Consider the following 26,895-nt stretch of genomic DNA (forward strand, 5'->3'; position numbering starts at 1 on the left):
CGCCAGAGTCGTAAACTCTCGTCGCTGTTCTAACAGGCACTTCCGGTGGTGCGGATCGCGAGCATTTGAGGCCCGCGCGAGGCCGTTCCGGGTCGCGCTTTCGCTCCGACGCTCGGCGCCAGGATGGACCGGAGGAAGAAGCCCTTGGATGTTACGGCCTCCTCGGTGAGTGCGGGTACCCTAATGCCACGGGGCTCCGAGTTCCCCTCCCCTCCACTAGACAAGCATCTCGACCTTGTTTCTTCCGTGCGGAGACCCAACCCGGCCTTCCCTCAAGCAGCTCGGACCCGGCCGTTCCCGGCTGGGGCCCCGGGCCCACGTCCTTACCTACAGGACCCTGTGTGTGGCCTCTCCCTCGGACGTGCACTTGGACCACAGCCCTGAACGGGTGTTTCCCGCCTTAAGATTGTGGCTGCCTCCCCTGTGCGACAGCCGTGGCCGGCGTCCGGGCCAGCCTGGTCTCCCCCGCTTGCTGCGCAGACCCGGCCCCCGTCCTCGCTTCCTTTCGGGGCTGGGGACCAGCAGGGCCCTCCCGGGGATCCGAGAGCGCCCGGCGTCCCGGCCGGGAGTTAACAGTTGGTAGCGCACCCGCGGGTTAGGGCGCCTGCGGGTTGGCAGGTCTAGCCCAGGTGAGCGGTTTCGTGAAACTAGCTGCTCGGAGGAAGAAACCTGCCGAGTACGATCCTGTGCACTGCTCATTGAATCGTCCCAGCTGCTTTAAAGAGCAGGTGCTATTAATATCCCTGGTCTGAGGTTCTTTTTTTTTTTTTTTTTAAGGTTTTATTAATTCATGACACACACACGCATGCAGAGGGAGACACAGGCTCCGTGCAGGGAGCCCGATGTGGGACTCGATCCTGGGATCACGACCTGAGCCCAAGGCCGACCCTCAACCACTGAGCCACCCAGGCGCCGCAGATCCCTGTTTTATAGCTGGTAAATCCGAGGCCCAGTAAGGGAGCGTGGCTTTCCCCAGCCTAACATACAGAATTCCTAGTGTTAGAACTGTTGCACTCGAGGCTCTTTGTCTCCAAACCATTGCCTTTTCTGTTACATTGGAGCAAATTGCCTAATCTTTGATTTGATCTTCAATTTACTGTAAAGTATTAGGATGCAAAGAGAGTGCAAAGGAAAACTACGTGTTCCAATATTTGAGTCCCGATATTCCTCGTCTAATATTGAAAATCAGTACTACTTATTGTGGTTGAGTATAAGAAACCGAAAAGCTATCAATATAAAAGTTATTCTTTCCTCACAGGTTAAAATTAGTAATAACCATAGTAGAAATGCCATGTGGAAATGGGCAGTTTTCAGAGCATCTTCCTTTTATTTTTTTAAAGATTTTATTTATTTATTCATGAGAGACAGAGAGAGAGGCACAGGCAGAGGGGGAGAAGCAGGCTCCATGCGGGGAGCCTGACGTGGGACTCGATCCCGGGACCCCAGATCACACCCTGGGCCAGAGGCAGGTGCTCAACTGCTGAGCCACCCAGGGATCCCAGCATCTTCATTTTAAAACTCAAAAATAGTCGTAGAAGAGGAAAATGTGTGGTTAGAAAATTGTTGTGGTTAAGAAGGCTTAGAAGGGGGACTAAAGTTTTTGTGTTTAGAAATTTAGAATATTAAATATTAGGTCCTGGGATGAAACTGCCCTTATTAAATCCCTACAACAGCTGCTTTTAGATTGATGTCTTCCAAAATAGAAATCATTGAACTCAGTCATTTTGATTTCCCTTAAAACTCAGTCTGTGATGCTGTGCTTTGTAAGTATCTAATTTATAGGGAGCTGGATCTGGACTTTTCATTTTATCTTTCTTTGCAGAGTAGACAGTGCTGATTGGTACAAGTGAGAGGTAGTTCACCCCAACTTCCCTGTTCGCTTTGCCCTGGCCTTTGCTGTTCTTGAACTGTATGATTCAGCTAAACTTCCAATTTCTAGAACATGCATGAACTTGGAGTTCTTCTCATTCACTCAGACCATGTTATTTCTAGCTGTTGAAATCTTGTCTTTTTTTACTAAGTACTCTCTACACCCAACATGGGGTTCAAACTCGCGACCCTCAAATCATCAAGAGTCTTCTGAGCCACCCAGGAGCCTCTTTCGCGCCTTTTAAGGCTCAGCTCAAAGTTGTCTCTGATCATTCTGGACAGAAGGAAATGCTCCTGTAGCTGAACTTTTATGCTGCTTTCTTCCACCCTCACCCCTGTTTTAAAGGTTTTATTTTTAAGTAATTTCTACACACAATGTGGGGCTGGAACTCACAACCCCAAATCAAGTCTCATGCTGCACTGACTGAGCCAGTCAGGTGCCCCGGTTTTCTTCTGCTCTTAAAGTCTTTATTACATTTTACTGGTATTATAAGTTACCTTTTTTTATTAGATTGTAACTGAGGCAAGAGTGTATCTATTTCATGTTTGTATCCTGTTCTTCAGCGCTCAGTTACTGGGCAAAGATATTTTTCTGCAGAAATAATAAATTTTGAAGATTAAGAGAGGTTACAGTATGAAAAAGCCAAGTACGGTGTCAGGCAGAGAGAAGGGGTTTGTTCAGTGTTGTAATTTCAATCTGAATCCAACAGATGCAGACTTCATTTACTTTGCCAATCACTTTCCCCTTAGTCCAGTGTTGAAGATTAGAAATACATTACCAGCAGAGCTGGAATGCAGTAGGACTTGGTTTTACTTTGTACTGGATTCTACATTCAGACATTTAATTTTCTACCTATTTTTGTCCATTAATGGGAACTTTAAATCTTGCTTTGAGAATTACAATAACTTGGAAATCTAGTCACTCGTTAGAATTAATTACATGTCTTTGCTTATTTGTTTTGTTCTAGTTGGTAGACCTTAAAGCTGAACTCTTCCGAAAACAAGAAGAATTCAAACAAGAAAAGCTTCTGAAAGACTCTGGAGTTTTGGGAAAACCAAAAACAACTATTAAGGTAAAAATAAGATACAGTTTTCTCCATCAATTCCAAATATGGGGGAATTGTACCCTCCTTAGCTTTTTTGAAAGTGTCCTGGCCTCTGCTACATACAAAATTTAGGGGAAAATCCCTATCTTGTAGCTGAACATCTGCATAAAGTATTTTATATTAGAATAGAAATTAGAGCATTTAAAAGCATATTTTAAATTTTTTTTAAAGATTTTATTATTTATTCATTCATGAGAGACACACAGAGAGAGGCAGAGACAGAGGGAGAAGGGAACCCGATGTGGGACTTGGTCCTAGGACCCCAGGATCACGACCTGAGCAGATGCTCAACCACTGAGCTGCCCAGGTATCCCTAAAAGCACATTTTAATACAATTACTCAGCCCTTCTTTTTGGAAAGTGCATGTTTTAGTTGATGGTTTGTGTACATTCTTGTGGAAGATCAGCTGTATAGGTATTATTAATCCAAACAGATAAGCAATGAGATGATACAGTAGTATAGTAGAAAATATCAGGCTTTAAGAGCTGTGAATGGTGTGCTAATTTTATAGGTAATGGTGTTTATCACTTCTATTATAACACTTCTTGAATTAAGTTGTAATCATTCAGGGGATAAAAGATATGTAACTGTGCAGTTATGTAAAGGAATTCTTTTTTTTTTTTTTTTTTTAAGATTTTATTTATTCATGAGAGAGAAAGAGGCAGAGACATAGGCAGAGGGAGAAGCAGGCTCCATGCAGGAAGCCTGATGTGGTACTTGATCCTGGGACTACAGGATTACGCCCTGGGCTGAAGGCAGGCACTCAACCACTGAACCACCCAGGGATCCCTGTTAAAGAATTCTTTATATAATTTAAGGATTTTTTTTCCCTTTAGCTCCAGCTTCTTCTTATAGTCTATTTGCACGACGTAGGTTGGCTGTTGGATCTAGTTTTCTCCATTGATTCATAAGATCTAATCTGCTTTTTTTCTTCTGAAAGGATTTTATTGCAATCACTTGGTATTTCTGTTTTGTCTTTTGAAATAAATACGCTGCAGAAACCAAGTATCTGGAGCAAACAGAATGCAGGAGTTTCAAATCGAGCTGAGAAGGATGCAGAACAGAAGATTGAGGAACAGAAGACTTTAGACAAAGCAAGGTAATGTTAAGCTCTACTCACTGTAGTTGCTTCTGAGGCTATCCAGGCAAAGAGAGTTCTCTTTTTATGCTTCTGGATTTACAGTTTTAATTTTGTCATCTTTGGGATCCCTGGGTCACGCAGTGGTTTGGCACCTGCCTTTGGCCCGGGGCGTGATCCTGGAGACCCGGGATCGAATCCCACGTCGGGCTCCCGGTGCATGGAATCTGCTTCTCCCTCTGCCTGTGTCTCTGCCTCTCTCTCTCTCTGTGTATGACTATCATAAAAAAAAAAAAAATTGTCATCTTTTCAGTCAAGTACTCTACAAACATAAAATAGACTCTAAAAATAATGTAATTTGTAGATGTATTTATAGTCTTATAAGAAGGGAAGACATAATCTCAGTCTGAAAGATGAAAGAGTCCCACTTTGAGCCTTTGTTAGGCACTAAAATTATCAATAAGTGTTTCAGAATGTCCCGTGGTGGTGTGGCTCTGGGCTACTAGGTATTATGACAGTAGCATTTAAAAAATTTTTTTGAAATTTTTATTTATTTATGATAGTCACAGAGAGAGAGAGAGAGAGAGGCAGAGACACAGGCAGAGGGAGAAGCAGGCTCCATGCACCGGGAGCCCGACGTGGGATTCGATCCCGGGTCTCCAGGATCGCGCCCCGGGCCAAAGGCAGGCGCCAAACCGCTGCGCCACCCAGGGATCCCGACAGTAGCATTTAGAAACTAAATTTCTCCCTAGCGTTTTATTTTGAAAAACTTGAAAACTACAGAATAATTGAAAGAAGGAGTACAATGAATCTTCTAATACTCTTTACCTAAGCTCATGAATTAATGATTTTCCACATTTACTTTTCCTTTTTTTCTCTCTCTCCTCTTTGTATGTATGTAGAGAAACTTTGTTAAACATCATGCCTCTCAATGTTTCACTATGTATCTCCTAAGAACAAGGCCATTCTCCTACATAACCATATTCTGCCATTCCCAAGAAATTTAACACTAATAAAATAGTGTTAAATAGTTTATTATACGGTCTATAGGCAGAGTTCACCAATTATTCTGGTACACTTGAGTCCTTTATAGTTTTTTTTTAATTCAATCTAGAATTAAAAGATTGCATGTTGCATTTAGTTTTCATATTTTTCTTTCCTTTTTTAACAGGGAGAAATTTTGTTTATAGCATGACTTTTTTTTAAGTTTATTTATTTATTTATTTATTTTTGTAGTTATCTCTATACTCGCTGTGGGCCTCGAACTCACAACCTCGACATCTAGAGTTGTATACTCCTCTGACTGAGCCAGCCAGGCACGCCAGATGGCATATTTCTTTAGCCTCTTTTAATCTAGAATAATTCTCATGCCTTTTTGTTGTCCGTTATACCATAGCTATTCTTGAAGAGCTTAGGCCTGTTGATCTGCAGTGTCCCACAATCTGATTAGAGTCATATTAGCTGCTTTTGGTTAAGAATATGATGTAGGTGACGTCTCGTTCCTGTTAGATGACAGCAAGAGGTTCACAGTGTCGGTTTGAATTGTTATTTGTGATGAAGTGTGATCACTCGATTAAGATAGGCCTGCTAGGTTTTTCCACTGTAAAGATGCTCTTCCTCATTTGTAATTAATGATAATCTAAGGAGGGAAACTCTGAGACTATGCATATCTTGTTCACCAATATCTTTCCACATACTTATTACGTTGGTGGTTTCAAAGTGACTATTTTTCTAATTATTTTCTAAACTATCCATCTTTATTTTTTCATTCCATTTATTAGGTGGCATTCTTCCATAAAGAGGAACTCTCCCTTATTTGCAATATCACCCTCGACTGAGAGAGAATCCCAAGTTTTAGTATCTGTCATGACTCATTGCTTTTGGATCTTTGTGTAATAAAAACTCTGCAGTTGCAGACAGTGGTCATTAAGGTTGCTCAGCTCTTTCTGGATCTGAAAAAAAAGAGGCAGAATATTAGTGCATTTGGGGGATTGTTTTTCTTGGCATTTGACCTGTTCCCAGCAGACACACATTATGTTATTTACAATAATGTAATAAATATATATATCAGTATAATATATAATAAACATATTTAACATACAAAATATGTTAATTTTTGAGACCTCTCTCTCACCTCCTGGACATATTATCAGAATTCCAATTTGTTGGAAGGGTACTGTAATTTTTTATTTTTTATAAATGTGTAAACTCGGCATAACAGTTTTCCTGGGTACTTTGCTGTGGTTTTTTTCTATCCAGTAATCTGTTACATAATACTTGGGCTTCACTGTGCTTGTGAGGAGTCTAGTCTTTCCTTGGTCTGTGTCTCCCCAGAGCTCAAAACAAGCAGGGGCAGTCCCATGAGGATGTATGGCCTTGGGCAAGTTACTTCTCCATTGAGACTTTGCTTATCTATGAAGTGAGGTGGTTCATACTCAGCTCATGGAGCTTTTCAGAAGATTAAAGGAGATACATAGTGTCTGGCACCTAGTGGTTCCAGATAAGTGTCCCATACTCTTGCCCTCTGCATTCTTTCTTACTCGATTGAAGTAATCCTTCTCGGAAGTCTCTAACGACTTCCTCATCTGCTAAATCCAGTGGCCATTTCTCTGACATCTTCCTTGATCTCCATTACCGGTTTGCAGACTCTTCCGCTCTCTTCTTTCTGTTCCTGCATCCAGACTCTACCCTTTTCTCACCTGTTCTTATACCTGTCTTTCTCTGTCCTTACTTTGTGCCTCTCTCCCCTTTGCTCAGCATCCTCTGCTGCTCTGGTCTCTACTTGAACATACCAAGTTCATTCCCGCCTCCTCTTTTTTCTGCCTCACTTGCTTTCTTCCCACGATCCTCTCATGGTTGGCTTTCTGCTCTATAAGCCTTAGCTCAAATGTCACCTTTGAAGAGTTTTCTGCAGGCTACTTTTTCTAGCTTAGTGTCCTCTTGGTTACTCCGTCCTGATGCCTGCTTTTTGTGGTTTTTTTTTTTTTAATTTTTTTAAAGTTGTATTTTCATTAACACAGCAAGATTCTATAATGACACAGGTTATTACATTAAGCCCCCTCTGAAATAGAGCAAATTAACCTTTTGGAAGTGGAAGGGCCTCCAGGGATGACAGCTGCTTTTATTTCATTTCCTCCACAGCACTTGTCTAAAATCCTCATTCTCATTGATTTATTATCCATCCTTCTTCCTTTCTATAACAAAAACTCTGTGAGCCTGGGGACTTTGTCTTATTGACTGCTGAGCCCGCAGCACCTGAAACCATGCTTGGAAGCAGTACTTGTTGAATGAATGTGTAAAACGGGAGAGGAATCTTTCTGACCTAGACAATAAGCAGATGACATAACCGATGGCATGCTTTCGTTTGTGATCTAGTTACTTTCTGTGACCACCCTAAGAAGCAGTGGTGTTTTTTTCATCTATTACAAATTTTGAAATTGGAAGATACAAGAGAGGTGAAGTAATCTGTTCCAGAACACACAGCCATGTGACCAAGGGACTTTATTGTCCAAGGACACCATTAGATATGAAATTTTCCATTATGATTAAGTGTGATTCTTCACAAGCAAAAGCTCAGATGACCCCTTTGGGACTTTTCTTTGCCATCATTAAGTATTTCTAGAATAAAGAATTACCAGCTGTCTTACTTGGTCTGTGCCCACTAAAAAATAAATGTCACCAGAATTAATGTGAGCAGAGAGGCTACTTTATGGAAATACCAGGGTTGATGTTTGTTTTTTGTTAGTTTGTGTCATGAATAAATTATTCATGTTCTATATAAAACAGACATATTTTTAACAGACTTCTAAGAAGTTAGTCTTTAGCCTCCTTAGAGAAGCCTAATAAGTCATGGATGACCAGGGACCCTTGTCTGAAAACAGTAATGCAGAGTTACATTGAATTTGGTGATCCATTTGGAAGGTTGTATACAGAAAATGTTTTTGTTAAGGCACCTCTCTTTCTCTCTCTCTTTTTAAACTTAGGTTGCACTTGGCATTTGCATCTGAAATCTTACTTCATTATTTTCAGATACTGATTGAGTGAGAACTTGTGCCAGGTATCATTTTAGGCACTGGGATACAGTCCTCAATAAGAGAAACATGGGCCTGTTTTTTTTTCTAAATTTTAAAAATTTTATTTAAATTCGATTTTCCAGCATATAGTATAACACCCAGTGTTCATCTTATCGTGTGACATGAGCCTGTTCCTATGGAACTTATCTTTAGTCAGCAAAGTGGGCATCACTAGGTCTGAGGATCCCCTCAGAGTGGGGTGGTCAGCTCCAGTTACAGCCACCTCCTCATCAGACTAGGCCTATTGTGCAGGTTGCAGCAGTCAGGCAGCCTTAGTAGCTAATGTTAGACCATTTCTAATGCTGTCTGTTTTTCTCCTAGGGAGAAATTGGAAGAAAAAGCCAAATTATATGAAAAAATGACTAAAGGAGACTTTATAGGTAAATATAATTATTTATACTTTTCTATTTTCTCAAATTCCTACGGCCCTGTAGTATTTTGTTATTTGTTAGAATAACTAAGAATGGGGAGGAAATTTAAGGATTAATACGGGTTACTTTCTGTGCTGGCACAGAGACAAGAAAATCCACAATAATTATTGATTGCTCAGTGTGTGCCAGGCCACATGTTAGGTGCTATGAGGGAACAAACAAGAACAGTATAAGCCAGAGTCTCTGCCTCTGCCCTCAAGGGAATTGTCATCAATGGAGAACAATGGCATAGAACAACGCAAAGGTAGGAAACGAGATCTTTTTTTTTTTAATTTTTTTTTTAATTTTTATTTATTTATGATAGTTACACACACACACAGAGAGAGAGAGAAAGGCAGAGACATAGGCAGAGGGAGAAGCAGGCTCCATGCACCGGGAGCCCGATGTGGGATTCGATCCTGGGTCTCCAGGATCGCGCCCTGGGTCAAAGGCAGGCGCCAAACCGCTGCACCACCCAGGGATCCGGAAACGAGATCTTAAATAGACTACCATTATAAACCATTATGGCTATGTGGAAAAGAATACGGGGGAGTAATGGGTATATCAAGGGGTATACAAGTTATGTTGCCTTTTCCCTATTTTATGTTTTTTTGTGTGTGATGTGCCTATAATGCTGCTTTTTTTTTTTAATTTTTATTTTTTATTTATTTATGATAGTCACACACACAGAGAGAGAGAGAGAGAGGCAGAGACATAGGCAGAGGGAGAAGCAGGCTCCATGCACCGGGAGCCCGACGTGGGATTCGATCCCGGGTCTCCAGGATCGCGCCCTGGGCCAAAGGCAGGCGCCAAACCGCTGCGCCACCCAGGGATCCCTAATGCTTCTAAAATAATAAAAAGATCCCCCTTTCCTCACACTCTCCAGAAAAAATCCAGCCTACAATTAGATGACATTAGAGGAGATTTTACAAGGCAGTGCATAATTCATTGCCAAAAGGCATGTGGGGAAGTCTTTAGGGAGAAGGTAGGCTCTGATAGGGTCTTAAAGGCTTTGGATAGCTGGAGAAAGGGATTCTGCAGGGAGAGTGTGGTGGGAGCAGATGCGCAGAGGAAGTAGAGGGCCAGTGTTGGCAGGACAGACTACGTGGCTAGGGGAGGGGACAGTGGGACAGTAGAAGAGAGGCAGGGCTGGAACCCTGGTCATTAGCTCCCCAGACAGTCCCAACTCCCTCTTCCTGGGTAGCAGAAGCATGTTTCCTGCATGGCAGGGAGCCCAGTGTAGGAGAGTCAGTCACTCTGAAAGCTGGGGGACATGGGGAGTGGTCATGTCTTCTTCCTGAAGAAGCAGCAGGGTGTCTGTTAACCAGAAGGCCTCACTATCATGTGGTTTCATAACTTTGCTCTGGGAAATACATCTCTTTTCCATGTGAGTTATTTTGTGGCTTTAAAAAAAATTAAAGCCTTCTACTTTATTCAAACTTGACTCTATTGTTCATCTAGAAATCAGGTCCAAAGGCCTGTGGCTTTGGGGATTTGGTTCTATCCAGAATGGCAGGCCTACCTCCTGATAGGATAGCCCTGCGGGTTTGGGCAATTTGAGTTTGGAAGCCTCAGTTATTCTCCACTCTGTGCTGGGGTTTACCACCAGTACCCGGTGATGTGGAGCCTAGTATCTACTCCATACAGATTACTGCTGTTCTCAGAGAAAAACTGAAGTGACTATAAAACCCAGCATAGTGAAACTTCATGTAAATGTAATTGTAAGTACATCAACTGTCCTGGGTTAAATTAAAATTGTGGATGGTTACTTAACCTTCAGTGTATTATTTATTTGTTTAAAGATTTTATTTATTAGAGTGAGTGCGTAAGCATGGGGAAGGGCAGAGGGAGAGGGAGAAGCAGGCTTCCCACTGAGCAGGGAGCCCAATGCAGGGCTTGTTCCCAGAAGCCTGGGATCATGACTCAAGCCAAAGGCAGATACTTGACCAGCTGAGCTACCCAGGCATCCCTCTCCTCAGTGTATGTTTTAGCCCAAGCAGATCACAAGCCACATATCTCTGTGTGCCCCGCAGATCCCTGGCACCATGCCTTGCCTGAAAGTGGTGTTCATTGGTTTGAAAAGAATTCAAATGACTTCTTTTACCCTATATTATGATCCTTAAACATCATACTACAACAGTAGTCCCTTGTTTAGGGAGGTATATATAGCAATAAAGGTTTATTGCTCTAGTCTGGCAACATGAGCAATGCAATTCTCCTTCTGCATTATGTCATTGGTTGTGTGAGTCTCTTGAAATCAAATGGTTTTCTCTTAAAATTGCATTCTGACACTGTATTGCTCACTCATTATATTGATGAGGCAATAGAAAACTTTAAGCTCTTTTAAGACTTTTTTGTGTGGTCATGTGTTTCTGATGGCCTATTGGCAGCTTCCGTGTCAGGTCCCGTGGTGGCTCTGTGTCTTTGAATTATTCAGGGGATGCTGGGGGTGGTGGATGCCTCAACTAGTGAACCATCCAGGGACAATGTAGCTGCCCAGCAGTGAATGTGACTGCTTCATATCAATTCCATATGTGGTTTACCTCTTTGAAAATAATGTGAAAAATCTGAAAATTGATTTTTCTGTCTTAGATGAAGAAGTGGAAGATATGTACCTTGTGGATTTCACACAGAAGATCATAGACAAACATAAAGAAATGGAGGTGTTTGGTGCCAATAGAGATTCTAGAAAGGCAGGAGAAAGAGACGATGATGAAGAAAATCTTTCTGAAAAAGATATACCTCCTCCCCAGGACCCCAGTGAAGAATGGTTGGTAGTAATGATACAATTTGGTCATGTGAACATTCTAAGATTTGCATTTACTTTTTTTTTTTTTTATAAGTAATCTCTACGCCCAACACGGGCTTGAACTCATGACCCCAAGATCAAGAGTCCCTTGCTCTATTGACTGAGCCAGCCAGGAGCCCTGACTTGTGTTTACTTTCCAAAAGTATATCAAATCATTTCTCTTTATTCTTTCTCAGTTTTCTTTCTTTTAATATTGGATTTACAGATACAGAAACAGTAACTCCAAAGAAGAAATAGTTATAAGACTGAGCCAAATACAGAAGGCATTAATACACTTGCTTTGTTGGTGTGGAAGAGTTGTTTAGACAGAAGCATGTTCCTTTGTTACCCAGGCTGCTGCCTATGTCATTATTCAGGCATTGTGGAGAGTCACTGTCTAGCTGGTGGTAATGTTCATTTCCCAGAGAAGAGGCAGAGCTGGTCCAGGAAACCTTACTTTGGCTGGGACATTTTCTGGCAGTGTGATACAGGCATTGTGGATCTTGGACCTGCATAGCCCTGGATCCATCTTTCACTGGCAGTATGACCTTGATCAAGTTCCATCCTTGCTAAGGGTCAATTTCCTCACCTGTAAAACAGATAATGAAGCCTGGTTTCCCTGACTGTTTGCCTTAAACTCCCTTTAGCAAATAAGAATATTCTAAGTTACCCAAGAAACTGCTGTCTGTGGAGTATAAGCAGATATTTGGTAAACTTTTATTGAAATTGTCCCAAATTTTATCTATGTAGAGGTGAATGATGGGGAAGCCAAACTTGTCTTTTCCTTATGAGACCAATAAATACATCAATAAGTATAAAGAGAACAGAATGGAAATTCCTTTCTAATGATTTTCTGTACTTAACACTTGTCTTCAGACTGGGAATAACCCTACCTGCCCAGCCTCTGCTTATGCAGAGCCCACCCATCTTCCCTTCCAGGCTCAGATATCCTCATTATTGGGGTCTTTGTTAGGAACTGCTGGGGGTGGTTTGTAGCACTTTTGTCAGCTATTGGCCCTGCCGGCAGGAGTCATTTATGAATGTAAGAAGAGCAGTGCCAACTACGAGCATCACAGGGACCGCACATCTTCATACTACTTAGGGTGCCCACAGTGGTCCAGAAATAACATTCACATTGGGATAGAACAGCTGTTTTCTTATCTGCTTTCTAAAAATAAATATTTTGGCAAGATTTTCTGGCTGCATACTTGCTACAAGCAACCCAAAGAGAAGCACATACAATGCAGTCTCTTCCATTGATGCTTTTCCTCATCATTTCTAGTGTGAGTGATTTCTCCCTCATCTGGACTCTAGTAGCACTTAGATACACTTCCAGCTCCTTTAGGTCTTACCTTTTCCTTATTGTTGACACACAACTGGCCTCGTTACCAGAAAAAAGATTTGAGAAAAACTTTAGGTACTTTCTATATCCTCCCTGCTGTTGTCAGGAAGTGTTTCATGGGCACGTGCTTTAGCTTCCCCCTGGAGCTCTTTGAAGATGGCATAACTCTGAGCCCCCCTTTATTACTTACACCTCAAGTAATTGTTTCCTTGGAGCTTGCTCAGTGATTGCTGATTACATAGAGCACTTGCTGACTACTGTCTTGCCACTTCTGTTTTGATGGGATCTGTACATTTTAGAGACCTTCTTCAGAAACAGAATAGCATATGATTGCTTTTCATAGCAGAAATCTCATCTTGAAAGCTTTAATGTCTTTTTTTTTTCTTTTCTTACTAATGCCTGTATGATTACAAGCAATTTGTCAGTGATTTGAAGAGTTTGGAGGGCAATTGAAGGTGTCGCATGCCACCATATGGTGAAGGAAGATGCACTGCAAGCAGTTCTAACACTTTTTTTTGTTTTTAAATTAAGCTCCAGAACCATAACTACTTGTAAAATCCTTTTAGTAGTTAAGTTCCAGGTGGTGGAAAGTCTTTCCACAAAAATACTGTAAATAATTACTCAGACCATCTGGCTAGTTGATTTTCTTTTTCTATTCATTAGAAAAAGGGTGGGGGGAGGGGAGGAAGAAAGAAACTGCTTTCTGCATTTGGAGGTTTTATTTCTTATGGTAAGCAGCATTAGGACTATAGTAATAGATTCTCAAATATTTAGCTTTCAAATCGTGGGCTAACAATTGGAATCGGCATATGTAAGAGGAAAGAAACTACTAACAAAAGCAAAGCACGCACACACACGTGAGACTCTGACCTTGAGTTGCACTAGCAGTACTGACCCCTTTCTGTGTTTTTAGCACCCTGATAAAGGCTGGGACATTCCTTACCCATAATTAAACAATAAAATAATCTGTTGCATCATAGTGCAATTGAAATGTTTTCTGTGAGAATCTGTGCATATTTCCTGTTGTGGGAAGTTGGATTCTTTCATTTTGCCTTGCTGTCTGCCTGGTTCCCCTGGCTGTCTAGTTTGGGCAAAGTTGAAGAGAGAGGAACTAAGTAAAAGGTAATAGACTTGCCCACTCCCAAGATGCTTTTGCAGTACAAAATGTGTGTTGCATGGCTTCCTCTTAATTATGTGTCCTCAAAAAAAAAATAAATAAATAAAAAATTGTGTCCTCAAAATATGTTCTAGTTGGAAAGGACTACTGATTAGAAGAAATAAAGGAAAGAATAAGAAGTTAGATTTGAGAAGACTGAGAAGATGAACAAGTTGAGAATGGTACAGAGCAAAGTTATTCTGATGCTGACAAAATATGTGGAATTGTCTAAACTAGGTTGGAGTTTAAGTTCTGAGATGTTGCAGCAAGGGTCTGGATGGGGGATGGGGTATTGTTTTTGAAATCAGAGACATACATGATCAGTCATTTTCTGCAGTGTCTGAACCTAAGATTGGAAAAAGGGCACAATGAGCTGATTGTGTGTCAGCTTTAAACTTTAAAAGCATGTTTTGTTTTGTTTAAGATTTTGTTTATTCATGAGAGACACAGAGGGAGAGAAGCAGAGACAAAGACAGAGGGAGAAGAGAAGCAGGCTCCATGCAGGGAGCCTGATGTGTGGGACTCGATCCCGGGACCCCAGGACCATGCCCTGGGCCGAAGGCAGGCACCAAACAGCTGAGCCACCCAGGGATCCCTAAAAAGCATGTTCTTATTGGTGGTAATGGTCTCTCAGGTTGAGAGTTTTTCTTGGTAGTGAGTCTTATATTAATTTTTTTACTGTGCGCCAATTCCCTAACTTAGAGAACCATATGTCATGTACAAAGACTTCTTCACGTGTTTCCACTTTTATTTCAGGGTGGATTATGTGGATTCCTTAGGGCGATCTCGGCGCTGTATGAAAAAGGATTTGCCAGATTTACTGGAGATGGACAAAAATCTTCAAGGGAGGCTGTAAGTGTGTGATATGTAAAGGTTTGACCAGGTCTGAAATGCAGACATGGGGATTGTTTTGTGAGTGAGGCTGCTTTTAGTTCATTATCTTCGATGATATGGTAAGGAGGTTTTTTCTTAACATATAAAAATATTTGCTGAAGTACTCTTCTATGGCTAACATACACACATAATCCACACTCAGAGAACAGCCTAAAGAGTTGATCATCCATACTGTGTAGCTACTAAAAAGGATGAATTGAAGCTACATCTGAATACTTGGAAGAGTGTCTGATATCACAGTAAAAAATATAAAAGGAGCCCATCCAACAAACAAACTTCTGTGGAGAAGATATTTAGGAATATATACTTGATTATCCCACAGCAGGTGGGAGCAGAGAGGTGGTTAGTTTATTAACTTTTTCTTTATACATTTTTGTATTTTGAAGTAAGGGCCTTATAGCTAGATTTGTTTCTACAGGGCCTAAGACACTTCTAAAAGATAACTTGCTCACATGCTCCAGGGAATAAAATTCCCTTTACTGAGGGCAGTTTTTATGAGGAAAATGTTGGGAGAAGATCCACCTTGTCCAGGTCCTTCAGGTTCAGATAGGCCTGGGCTCAACACAAAGAAGGAAGTGTAGAAGCCCTGAGCCATTTGACAGAGGACAGATGGCACTGCCCAGACTGCAGCATTATGCAGCTTCCTTGGCCCTGTACAGGTGACCATACAAAGGAGGCTCTGGTTCCTCCTCCCGTTTAGCTCAGAACCAGGGTTGGAAGGAAAGTGATTTGTCTCAAGTGCCTAGGCAAGATTTTGTTGTGCTAATGTAACAAGTTGGCTGCTTGATTAAAGAAAGGTGGAAACCATTTATATAGTTTCCCAGTGGTATTGGGTCAGAAACCTCTGTAAGGAACTGTCTTCTTTATCAACTAGAATTGCTTGTCCATGATCCAGTTACTGAACTGAAGCATTGCTGTCTCATGGTTCTTATCTAAAGAGAGTTGTGCTCTGTTCCCCTACTAGTTTTGTTAGTCCTGCTAATGAGAAAACCTTATTATCTGAAGATATGAGAAAAGAACTTCAGCGCCAGCAGTGGGAGGAAGAAGAAAGAGAGGCCTTGAAAAGGCCAATGGGACCCATACATTATGAAGACATTCGTGAAAATGGTATGATCATCCTGCAGGCTTTAAAATTTTTTTTATATATCTTGAACTAATGGCAAGCATAAAGGGAAAAATTCATAAAACAGCAGCTCTTATGTAGAAATAAAAGATGCTGATTTTGAAATTGAAAATATCCCCGTTGTTCACTTCATAGCCTAAAAATTACTCATATTGGGGATATCTTTCTAACAAAGGATGTATTAATCACAAAGAAGGGATTTTTTTTTTTTTGGCTTAGCTGCCTTATTTTTGTTTGTTTTTAAACTTGTGCCAAATATCACTCTGTTTCCTTTTGTTTTGGCAGGAAGTTAGCCTGAGTCTAATTTATTAATCAGGGAACTCTAATCTTTTGAATAATTTTGACTTCTTTCAGAGGCCCGGCAACTTGGTGTTGGATATTTTGCCTTTGCCCGAGATAAGGAGTTGAGAAACAAGCAGATGAAAACGTTAGAGATGCTGCGTGAACAGGTAAAAATTAAATTCAGAATTGATGTTAAGAAGTATTTGAGAAAAAAAAAAGTATTTGAGCAGTTATTTTTTTGTTGGACCATACTACAAAAACAATATTTTTTAATTAATTAACTTCTAAAGATCTTATTTGAACGAGAGAGAGAGAGAGAAAACAAGTGGGGGAAGCGGCAGAGAGAGAGGAAGAAGCAGACTCCTGCTAAGCAGGGAGCCTGATGCAGGGCTCAATCCCAGGACCCGGAGATCATGATCTGAACCAAAGGCAGATGCTTAACTGACTGAGCCACCAGACATCCCATAATCTGGTTTTTAAATTGATACTCAGAATGGCTTTTTTTTTAAAGTAATGTTATATTTATTAATAGTTAATATTCAGAGCAGTGATGAACAAAAGTGTGTCAAATAAACTTTAAATTTTATTAAAGATTGATATTTCTGATATTTAATAAATACTGATAGAGCCATAAACCAGATATTTTATTTCTTTTTAATTGAAGTGTAATTGACACATAACATTATATTAGTTTCAGGTGTACAACAAATTATTCAATATTTGTGTATATTGGGAAATGATCACATTAAGTTTAGTTAATATCCATCATCACATAGTTACAGATTTTTTTTTCTTATGATGAGAACACTTAAGGTCCACTTTTGGCAGATTTCAAATATGCATTATAGTATTAACTGCGTTTGCCACACTCTACATTACATCTCCATGACTTGTTTATTTTGTAGCTGCAAGTTTAAATACCTTTTGATTCCCTACGCTCATTTTGCCCACCCCCCATCCTCACTTCTGTCAACCACCAATCTGTTCTCTGTATCTATAAGCTGGTATTTTGGGATTTATTTTGAGGGTAGAGTTTAGATTCCACATATAAGTAAGATTATACAGTATGATGATAAGTTCTATCTGACTTAGCAAAATGCTCGTAAGATCCATCATGTGGTTCAAATGGCAAAATTTCCTTCTTTTTTATAGCTGAGTAATTAATCCTCTATCCCACATATACATAAACACACATACCTACACCCCTTTATTTATCCACTGATGGACATTTAGGTTGTTCCATATCTTGGCTATTGTACATAATTCTACAGTGAACATGGAGCAGATATCTTTTTGAGTTAGCGTTTTCATTTTCTTCAGACAAATACACAGAAGTGGAATTACTAGATCATATGGTAGTTCTGTTTTTCACATTTTTGAGGACTTTCCGTACTGGTTTCCATTGTGGCTGCACCAGTTTGCATTCCCACCAATAGTGCACAAGGGTTCCCTTTTTTCTATATCCTTGTCAGTATTTGTTGTTTTCTGTCTGATAATAGTCATTCTAACAGGTGTGAGGTGATATCTCACTGTGGTTTTGATTTGTATTCCCTTGATGATTAATGATGTTCAGCATCTATGTGTCTGTTGGCCATCTGTATGTATGTATTCTTTAGAAAAATGTCTGTTTAGGTCCTCTGCGGGGTTCTTGTTTTTGTTTTTATCATCTGCCTGTTTTTTCATTGGATTGATTGTTTTTGTAGGTTTTGTCTTTTTTTTTTTATTGGATTGTGTGAATTCTCTGTATTTTTGGGTATTGACCCTTATCAGATATATGATTTGCAGATATTTTCTCCCATTCAGTATGTTGTCTTTTCATTTTGTTAATGGTTTCCTTTGCTGTGCAGAAGCTTTTGAGTTCAGTGTAATCCCACATGTTAATTTTTACTTTTGTTGCCTTTGCTTTTGGTGTCAAATCCAAAATATCATAGCCAAGACTGATGTTAAGGAGCTTAACTGCCTATATTTTCTTCAAAAAAGTTTTATAGGGATCCCTGGGTGGCGCAGCGGTTTGGCGCCTGCCTTTGGCCCAGGGCGTGATCCTGTGGACCCCGGATCGAATCCCACGTCGGGCTCCCGGTGCATGGAGCCTGCTTCTCCCTCTGCCTGTGTCTCTGCCTTTCTCTCTCTATCTCTCTGTGTGACTATCATAAATAAATAAAAATTTAAAAAAAAATTAAAAAGAAAAGTTTTATAGTTTCAAGTCTTATGTTCAAGTCTTTAGTCCATTTTGAGTTAATTTTTGTGTATGGTATAAGCTAGCGGTCAAGTTTCATTCTTTTGCATGTGGCTGTTTTGTTTTCCCAACACTACTTTTTTTTTTTTTTCCCCAACACTACTTATTAAAGAAATTGTCCTTTTCCCACTATATATTATTGGCTCTTTCTGTCATAAATTATTTCTGGGCTTTTTTTGTTCCACTGATCTCTGTGTTTGTTTATATGCCAATATCATACTGTTTAATTATTATAGCTTTATAATATAGTTCAAAATCAGGGAGCCTGATGCTTCCAATTTTGTTCGTCTTTCTCAAGGAGGCTTTAGCTCTTCAGGGTCTTTTATGGTTCCACATAAATTTTAGGGTTGCTTGTTCCTACTATTGTGAAAAACATTTGTTTCAATTTTGTTAGAGATTACATTGAATCTTTAGATTACTTTGGGTAATATGGACACCTTATCAATAGTAATTCTCCCACTCTATAAGCATGCTATATTTTTCCATTTCTTTGTGTCTTCAGTGTCTTTCATCATTGCCTTATAGTTTCCCTTGATTAAATTTATCCCTAAGCATTTTATTTTTGATGTAATCAGAATGTTTTCTTAATTTCCCTTTCTGATAGTTTGTTATTAGCCTATAGAACCGCAACAGTTTGTGATGTTGATTTTGTACCCTGCAATTTCCCTGAAGTCATTTATTCTAGTAGTTTTTGGGTGGCGGCCTTAGGGTTTTCTATATGTAATATCATGTCTTCTGCAAATAGTGACAGTTTTATCACTATTATTTATCAGTATCAATGCCATTATACTTTCATGAAGGTAATTGCTATTCTATTTTGGTGTTTCAGACTTTAAAATTATAGCTGCTCAGAAGTAACTTATGTAACTTTGATGTTTTAAATTTGGTTTTAAATATGGTACTTTTGGAGTGGCCTGGGAAAGAAAATAGAGAGTTATTTAGGGGATTTATTTAAGAGATTAAGGAGTAGAACAGAATTGGTTGTTTTCCTTGACTATGAAACATTCCAGGATGCTCTGTGAACAGTCGCTAAACTTAGAAAACACTCCAGAGGGCTTGTATAAGAGGACCTCATAAGTCTGTGTTTTGGAGACCTCAATGCTAGCTGGCTAGAGGTGGCTTGAAAGTCAATTAATTAGTCTGTTTTTAAAATAAATTATTTCATCCCTTTAAACAGAACTATTGTGAATTTGGCTTACAGTAAATAATGTTCTAATTTTCTGTTACATACAGACAACAGATCAGAGAACAAAACGAGAGAACATAAAGGAAAAGCGAAAGGCTATGTTAGAAGCAAGACTTGCTAAACTCCGACAAAAAAAGATGAAAAAGTCAAAAGAAGATGGAGCAGAGGAAGAAAATAAAGGTATATTGTGGCTCATATGTCTGACCTTCAAAAGGAAAAAGTTTAGTTCCATTGATGTCCTAGCGAATAGGACTGGCAATATGGAAATGAGCCATTTAGTTTTATTCTCTAAGCAAGCAGGGTACCCTCAAAGGTACTGCCAGGAGCAGTTTTTTATAATCAAAGTGATAAAGAGTGACACTCCAAGGAATTTTTTTATATAGACAAAAATATTAACAGGACGTTGTGTTACTTCATAGAATGGTGTGGTTTAGTAACTGAGACTTAGAGAAGAGATGTTTTAAGATAAAGTTTAGTTGTGCATACATGTTTTGGACCAATTTTCTTTTGCTATGGATGTATGTTTTTTGGTTATTATACATTAACTTATTTTAAAGAATAAATATATGCACAAAGTCAAAAGAAAGAATTTATGAGTCTAGACGGCTTATGAAAGGTCACAACGTGTGGAAACACTGTTAGATATTGTCTCCCTGCGGGCTTGCTGCATGCCGTATGAGTTACCCTAGTCTGGGCTTAGCTGTCCCGACCGAGACCCCTGCATGGACTGGCTCAAACAAGATGGAAGTCTGTTTTCTGTTTTAATGTTTTAGAGCTAGTGTTTTTCCAGGCACATGGTAGCTCTGCCCCAGATGGTCACCCAGTCCCAGCTTCCTCCTTTCTTCCTGCTTCTGCCATTCCCAGAGTGTTGTTCTCCCTGCAGGGCAGACAATTACTCCCCAGCACCTGTTTGTGGTCCTGTCCCAGGGAAGGGGAAAGAGGGGAGAGGAACCAGCTACATAGCAATCTGAAGTAGAAGGCACACACAACCCACATTTACATCCCACTGGCCTGAATGCAGCTGCAGGGGGCTGCAGAATGGCTTGTCCTGTGAGGTGACCACACCCCCAGCTGAAACTGGGGGCATTCTGTTTCCAAAAGGAGAAGGGAGTATGGGTGTCAGGGGCGTATGGCAGCGTCTCCAGCCCTCACAGAAGCCTGTGCCAAGCCCCTTCTGATTCTGAACACAGCTTCGTTTAGCTCTGAAAGGAGACCAGAAACATTGAAGAGCTGAGAAATCACCTCTGCTGTTTTGTATGATGCTAGGTCCCTGAAACATGTTAAGCGTTGCATACCGTTTGTTTTTGCTCTACTCCTGGACATTTGTCATTTTCACAACATGTGAAGTGCCACCACAGCTGTTTTTAAAAAACCCATTTTCTTTAAAAATCTGGCCAAAGGTGAATAGCTTACAGCCTGTTGCCATGCTTCAGCTCTTTATCACCCTAGGTCCCCTTGCTTTATCTGAGACTCTTACTTTAATTGAGTAGGGATTTCTGGTCCTTCAGCTGGTGGTCTGGGGAAGCGAGGTGGCATAGTGAAAAACAGACTTTGAAATCCATTCAATCTGGGTTTGATCCTGGCTCTTGTCAGTTTCTACCTGTGTAACATTTCTGAGCTTAATTTTCCTCATTTATAAAATGGGAATTCTAATACTGACTTTGTTAGGGTTATGACAAGAATTATACACTGTTGTATACTTAGTCCACTGCCTGGCCATGGTAGGTGCTCATTTAATACTGATTATTACTTGTACTCTCAAGATTAACGTGTTCTATTTAATTTTTATTTTTAAACTAGCTTTAAGCTTTATTATAATGATGTCTTATTCACTTGCAAAAAATAGATGTTACTGGATCTTTGCCACCAGAACCAGAGGCTGTGCCATCTCCACGTACTGCTGCCCAGAGTAGCAAAGTAGAAGTCATTGTTCAGGAGAGGAAAGATACCAGGCCCGGAGTGCCCCATGTCCGAGAGTGGGACAGAGGAAAAGGTAAGGGGGGTGAGCTCCAAGGTATAAACCCTTTCCAGTGATGGGCCTTACACAGGAGATTTTTCTAGTTCATCTCAGAATATCATTTTCATGAGTCTTAGTGGCCCCTTGAGGTTTAAGGACTGCTCCAGATCTTCCAGCTGGGTTCTTCGTAGTCCCCAGACACTAGCTGTTTGTAAACAGGAGCACTAGAAAGTGTGATTATGAAAGACCAGGATCAAAATACATCATTTCAAAAGAACAATTTTTTTTAGAAGCACCAAGGGAAGTTTTTTAAAATTCGTGCTGCCCTCATGTGGCTTTACAGCTTTGGAATGCCCTTTATCAGGAGCCACTTCTAAAAATCTTAGAAGGTTTGGTGTTTTAAAGTCTTTAGCAGTCTCTTTTGCATTCAGTTGAGGATAGTCTGTGTGCCGCCTTATTAACGTGGATTTGCATGTGGTTGTGTTGGGTCATGCAAAATTTTCTGTAAATACACTGTTGTGCCCACAGCAGCTTCTTGTTGGAGTAAGCTGTGATTTATATCTCTTCAAGTGAGATCATTAGAATAGTACATTAGCTCATGCTGTTGCTGTTAGAGCTGATAAGATCCAACACAGGTAAAGATAGGCAGAAAGGCGAGTGCCTTAGTTTAGTGCTGCTGTTAGAAGGAGAGATGAAACACCAAATGGAAAAAAAAAGAAATACCAAATGAGATTTGGACAGGTACCTTTTTGTGTCTTCTAAAACTCAATAAAGGCCAAAATCTGTGTCTTGTGAAGTACCTGCATCATGTCAAGCAAATGATTTGAGGGTTTGATATTTTTTTTTTTTAATATTTATTTATTCATGAGAAACACACACAGAGAGAGAGAGGCAGAGACACAGGCAGAGGGAGAAGCAGGCTCCATGCAAAGAGCCCGATGCGGGACTCGATCCTCAGTCTCCAGGATCACACCCTGGGCTGCAGGTGGCACTAAACCGCTGCGCTACTGGGGCTGCCCTCTCTGTCTTTCAAACACAATTTTAGTGCCTTTTTGGCAATACTTCCAGAACCTACCAGCCTTCTCCACAGAGCCTTCCTTGAATTTTTCCCCATCTGGAAGTAGACACTCCCTTTTCTTACCCTGCTTCCTTATATTTTTGTAGGCATTATGTAGAGCTTGTATTATGGTATTGCTATCCTTATTCTCCAGAGAATTAAGAAATTCTTTTTCATTTTAAGAAATGTATATAATAGGGCGATCCCTGGGTGGCGCAGTGGTTTAGCGCCTGCCTTTGACCCAGGGCACGATCCTCTTGACTCCGGATCGAATCCCACGTTGGGCTCCCGGTGCATGGAGCCTGCTTCTCCCTCTGCCTGTGTCTCTGCCTCTCTCTCTCTCTCTCTGTGTGACTATCATGAATAAATAAATAAAATCTTAAAAAAAAAAAAAAGAAATGTATATAATAATTGAAAAATATTGAATTCATTTTAAGAAATGTATATAATAATTGAAAAATAATAGTAAAAATTCAACTGGTTCAGTAATCAGTTCTGATAATATTCTTTCTTATTTTTATTAGATTTTTCCTTTGGGTTCTGGTCAAAGAGGCAGTCAGATCTCCGGGCCGAGAGAGATCCTGAGTTTGCCCCACCATCAGATTACTTTGTGGGTCAAAAGAGAACTGGTTCCCTTGGTAGCCAGCCATGGAGCAGACCTGCACCAGCACAGAGTGAGCCAGGACAGTGCTCTGGCCAGAACCATGGCCCCAGCTCTTCGCAGACACCTTCAACTCCTGCCCCCAGCAGCCCACCACAAGCCCCTACAGTTACTTTTGAAACTCTGGATGATATGATATCATATTATAAACAAGTGACATGAACTTCAAAAGCATTCTGACTTGGGTCTACACTGTTGATGGTGCCTTCCCCTTCCACATTGAGGAAAATACAACTTTAGAGACTGAATTATACCTTTCTCCTCCTGTTCTTTCCCTAGAAGATACAGACTTCAGGTTGGATTTGTCATCAAGGAAGAAAGTGAATGGTACCGTGGGAATTCTGTAGCCACTTGGCTGTTCATTTCTTTCTAATTGATAGGAAGACCTATCTGTCTGGATTTATGTGTGAGCTGTCACATGACCCTGAGGAGCTTGTAACTGTGTTTCGCACCCACTCCCTTGGGTTCTTTAAAAGTTCCTTTCCTTTCCTTTTGCAAATACTAACATGCAGCTCTCTTTGTTCTAAGGATTCAGTTTCCACATAATGGAGTATCTGTCAGGAAGCATGTATGCCTGTCAGAATGGCAAATGAGGGGACACTCTGTGGACCAGGGTGATCTAGTCTCCAAGAGGACCCTGAAGCTGGTAGACTATTAAGCAATAATACTTAAAATGATGAGAAAGATAAGGGAGGAGAACTTCATAATCCAGAAAGGTAGAAGATGAAGTGACTTCTCTTGTCATCCCATCTTAAATGGTGATTGTCACCACACATGCTTAGTGGGCATTCACTAAGTGTGTGGACTGCCCAGGGCCCATGTGGAGGCTGTCGGGCCTAGTCAGAGAGGGAGACATGCCTTAGCTTAAGGGTTAGTTTTTCGGCTGGGCCTGCCTCTCTGCTGCACCCACTGTAGGCCCTCATTACTCTCAGGAGCCATGTCACTTCAGAAGTCTAATTGAAATAGACCTGGGCTGGAGTGAGGCAGGGAGATCCCTTCATCTTTACTAACAAATGAGTTAGTGAGCAGAGCTCCAGAAGCATTTCCTGTGCCTGAAAACATCCCATCATCTGCTTGCTGCACCTATGACTTCACAGGTCCAGATAAGCAGGGGGAATTGGCCCATAGGGTTCCTATGGCTGCCTCCCAGGCCAGTGAATCCTGTAGGAACATGCTAGAGCAGATCTTCCAAGTTCTAGAAAGAGCCTGCCCTCCTGTGGGCTCTGATCCACACGGTCTTAATGGTACTGATGGGGGTGCCCATTACAGATTGCAAACTGGAGCCTAGAGAGGGTCAATGACTTGTCCAAGATCATGTGGCATCCAAGCAGCAGTCTGGGAATTAAATGTAGTTTCTTGAGGCTCATGTTTGCTCCAAATTTGATTTTTCCAGTGTCCTCTGCTCTCAGTCTTGTCATTCCAGTATCAAGTAGTACTGGATGAAAATCCCAAATTCTTGCATACTTAATCTCTTAACTCCATGTCAAAGGCAAAGTTGCCCGTCTTGAGGGTCATTCTGTCAGCCTGATCAGGCAAATACCTCTTTTTAAAAATATAATCAACTGACTCAGCCACCTTTTTTGCAGAAATTTAGGGTAAGTTGATACTAAAATTCGTATGGAATTGAAGATACCCAGGGTATTCAAAACAGTCTTGAAAAGGAACAGAGTTGGAGGACTCCTTCCTGATTTCAAGACTTACTACAAAGCTATAGGCATCAAAGCAGTGTTGTACGGACATAGGATAAGCACCTAGATCCATGGACTAACCTTGAGAGTCCAAAAAGAAATCCATATTTCTGTGGTCAGTGGATATTTGACAGTGGTGCCAAGGCCATCCAATAGGGAAAGAATAATTTCTTCAACAGATCATTTGGGGACAGCTGACTATCCACATGCAAAAGAATGAATTTGGACCCATAACTCGGGCCATAAACAAAGCCAACTCAATGTCAAAATGGATCGAAGACCTAAACGTAGGAAATAAAGCTACAAAACCAACTGAAACAGTTGTAGAATAAAGGTAAAGGAGACAGAAAAAAAAATTGGAATACTAGAAAGAAAAAAATAGGATTATTAGTTGTACCAGAATCATAAGAAAAAGATGGAAGAGAAGGAAGAAAACAGACAAATGAGAAAGATGGAAACAGGGTATGTTTATGAGGTAGGGCAGAAGGACTTGAGAGTCTGTTTGTGGAGAAGGGAAGGCTAGTCTAAGGCAGCAGTAAGCCCAGGCCTGTAGGACCCAGTGGTCACTGGTTATGAGAGGGACCCCCAAATAACCTTTTGTTGTTGGCCAGGGTGGCCCAACTTAGGATGACGAAACAGTCTGCATATCTGCTCATGGTCACTGTCAAGTCTTAGTCAGATTTTCTCTAGGATTTCAAGACTGTATAAACATTTCTCGTCCTCTCTTAGCATACAGGTAGTCTAGTGTTTTGTGAGCCCAGTTACATCCTCTTGCCTTTCAGACCCAGAATTCAAGTGTTAAACCATTCCGGTTTCACCATTTCTCACGGGCCTGTTTCGTATGTGTGTAACCAGCAGATGGCGTGAACATTCTCAAGACTTTTGAAACAGCACTATCCCATTGAAATATGACATAAGCCCTCATTTTCGGTTTTCTGGGAACCATATTAAAAAAAGTGAAATTAACGTTATTGTATACTTTATTTCATCCAGTGTACCAAAATATTTCAACATTTAATTGCATTAAAAATATCGAGATATTTTTGTATTTCTTTTCACACCAAGTGTTAAGAAATCTGTATATCCACTGATGATACATTTAAATTTAGTTGCTAAGTTTTCATCAGGAATACTTGATCTGTGTTTATATTTCCTAGAATATACAGTGAAAAGTACACACCTGGGTTTTTCCAAACACAAACATTTCTAAGTTTTCCAGTAACCAAATCAAATAGCAATTCTTAATACAATTTTAGTTGCCTTAGTCATGCTAACCACATCTCAGATGCTCAGAAGACTTGAGGATAGCACAACTCTGATTTTTTTTTTTTTAAATATGCTCTGTGGCCTAACTACATATAATCCCCACATTAGTAACTAAAGGATTGATAAACATTCTTCCAGGCATGCATTAAGCATTCAAGATGTTCTTACACCAGTGTTTAACCTTGGGGGCAAGGAGTGGTGAACTCTGTCAGAAAACATGACCACACCTTACTCATATCTTTGTAGAGCTAAGGGAAATGTTTTGGATCAGAAATGGCTTTGAATTGTTTGCTTTCATTGTAATCTTTCCTCTAGGCCTTTGTTTTGATACAGTTCCTTCGAATTGGCTAAATAAATCATTTTGTTTGCTTGCAAAATTCCCGAAGGAGAAACTTTAAATCCATATACATGAGATTCCTGCTATGTTTAGCCATACATTTACCAAAGACTTGTGGGATCATTTATTTCCTCCTAAAGCCTCAGTGCAGCCTGCAAGATGGTTTTCAGCTAACCTTGTTGTGACATAGAGATGAGGCAGTAGAATTTGGAATTTGGAACAGGGGTGGGTACTGGTCTTTACAGTTAGTACAACACAAAGTAGCCACGCCATATGTGTTTAGTCTCTTTTTCAGCCAGTGAATTGAACTAAGTTATATGTCAAGCAGTTCCTGTAAAAAACTATATGGCTAAGGTAAGTGATGATAATCGGAAAGAATTTGTTGA

General features: G+C 40.4%; 1 protein-coding gene across 1 annotated transcript; it reads left to right on the forward strand.

Annotated features, from left to right (window-relative positions):
• Positions 1 to 25,872, forward strand: CCDC174 (coiled-coil domain containing 174). Its single transcript, XM_055344679.1, has 11 exons — positions 1 to 165; positions 2,838 to 2,942; positions 3,974 to 4,074; positions 8,448 to 8,506; positions 11,129 to 11,306; positions 14,579 to 14,674; positions 15,681 to 15,823; positions 16,194 to 16,288; positions 19,591 to 19,723; positions 21,390 to 21,536; positions 23,082 to 25,872. The coding sequence occupies exons 1-11, from the start codon at positions 124 to 126 to the stop codon at positions 23,378 to 23,380; spliced, it is 1,398 nt and encodes a 465-aa protein (XP_055200654.1). The 5' UTR covers positions 1 to 123; the 3' UTR covers positions 23,381 to 25,872.
• The last annotated feature ends 1,023 nt before the right edge of the window (positions 25,873 to 26,895 follow it).

The sequence above is a fragment of the Nyctereutes procyonoides genome, unplaced genomic scaffold (genome assembly GCF_905146905.1).
Source record: "Nyctereutes procyonoides isolate TBG_1078 unplaced genomic scaffold, NYPRO_anot_genome, whole genome shotgun sequence".
NCBI classification, from domain to species: Eukaryota; Metazoa; Chordata; class Mammalia; order Carnivora; family Canidae; genus Nyctereutes; species Nyctereutes procyonoides.

Excerpts from the sequence above, each read along its gene's own strand:
- CCDC174 (XM_055344679.1), top strand. The coding sequence starts at position 124 with ATGGACCGGAGGAAGAAGCCCTTGGATGTTACGGCCTCCTCG. Across the intron at positions 14,675-15,680 it reads AAAAATCTTCAAGGGAGGCT|TTTTGTTAGTCCTGCTAATG; the intron begins GTAAGTGTGTGA and ends TTCCCCTACTAG. Across the intron at positions 16,289-19,590 it reads TAGAGATGCTGCGTGAACAG|ACAACAGATCAGAGAACAAA; the intron begins GTAAAAATTAAA and ends TGTTACATACAG.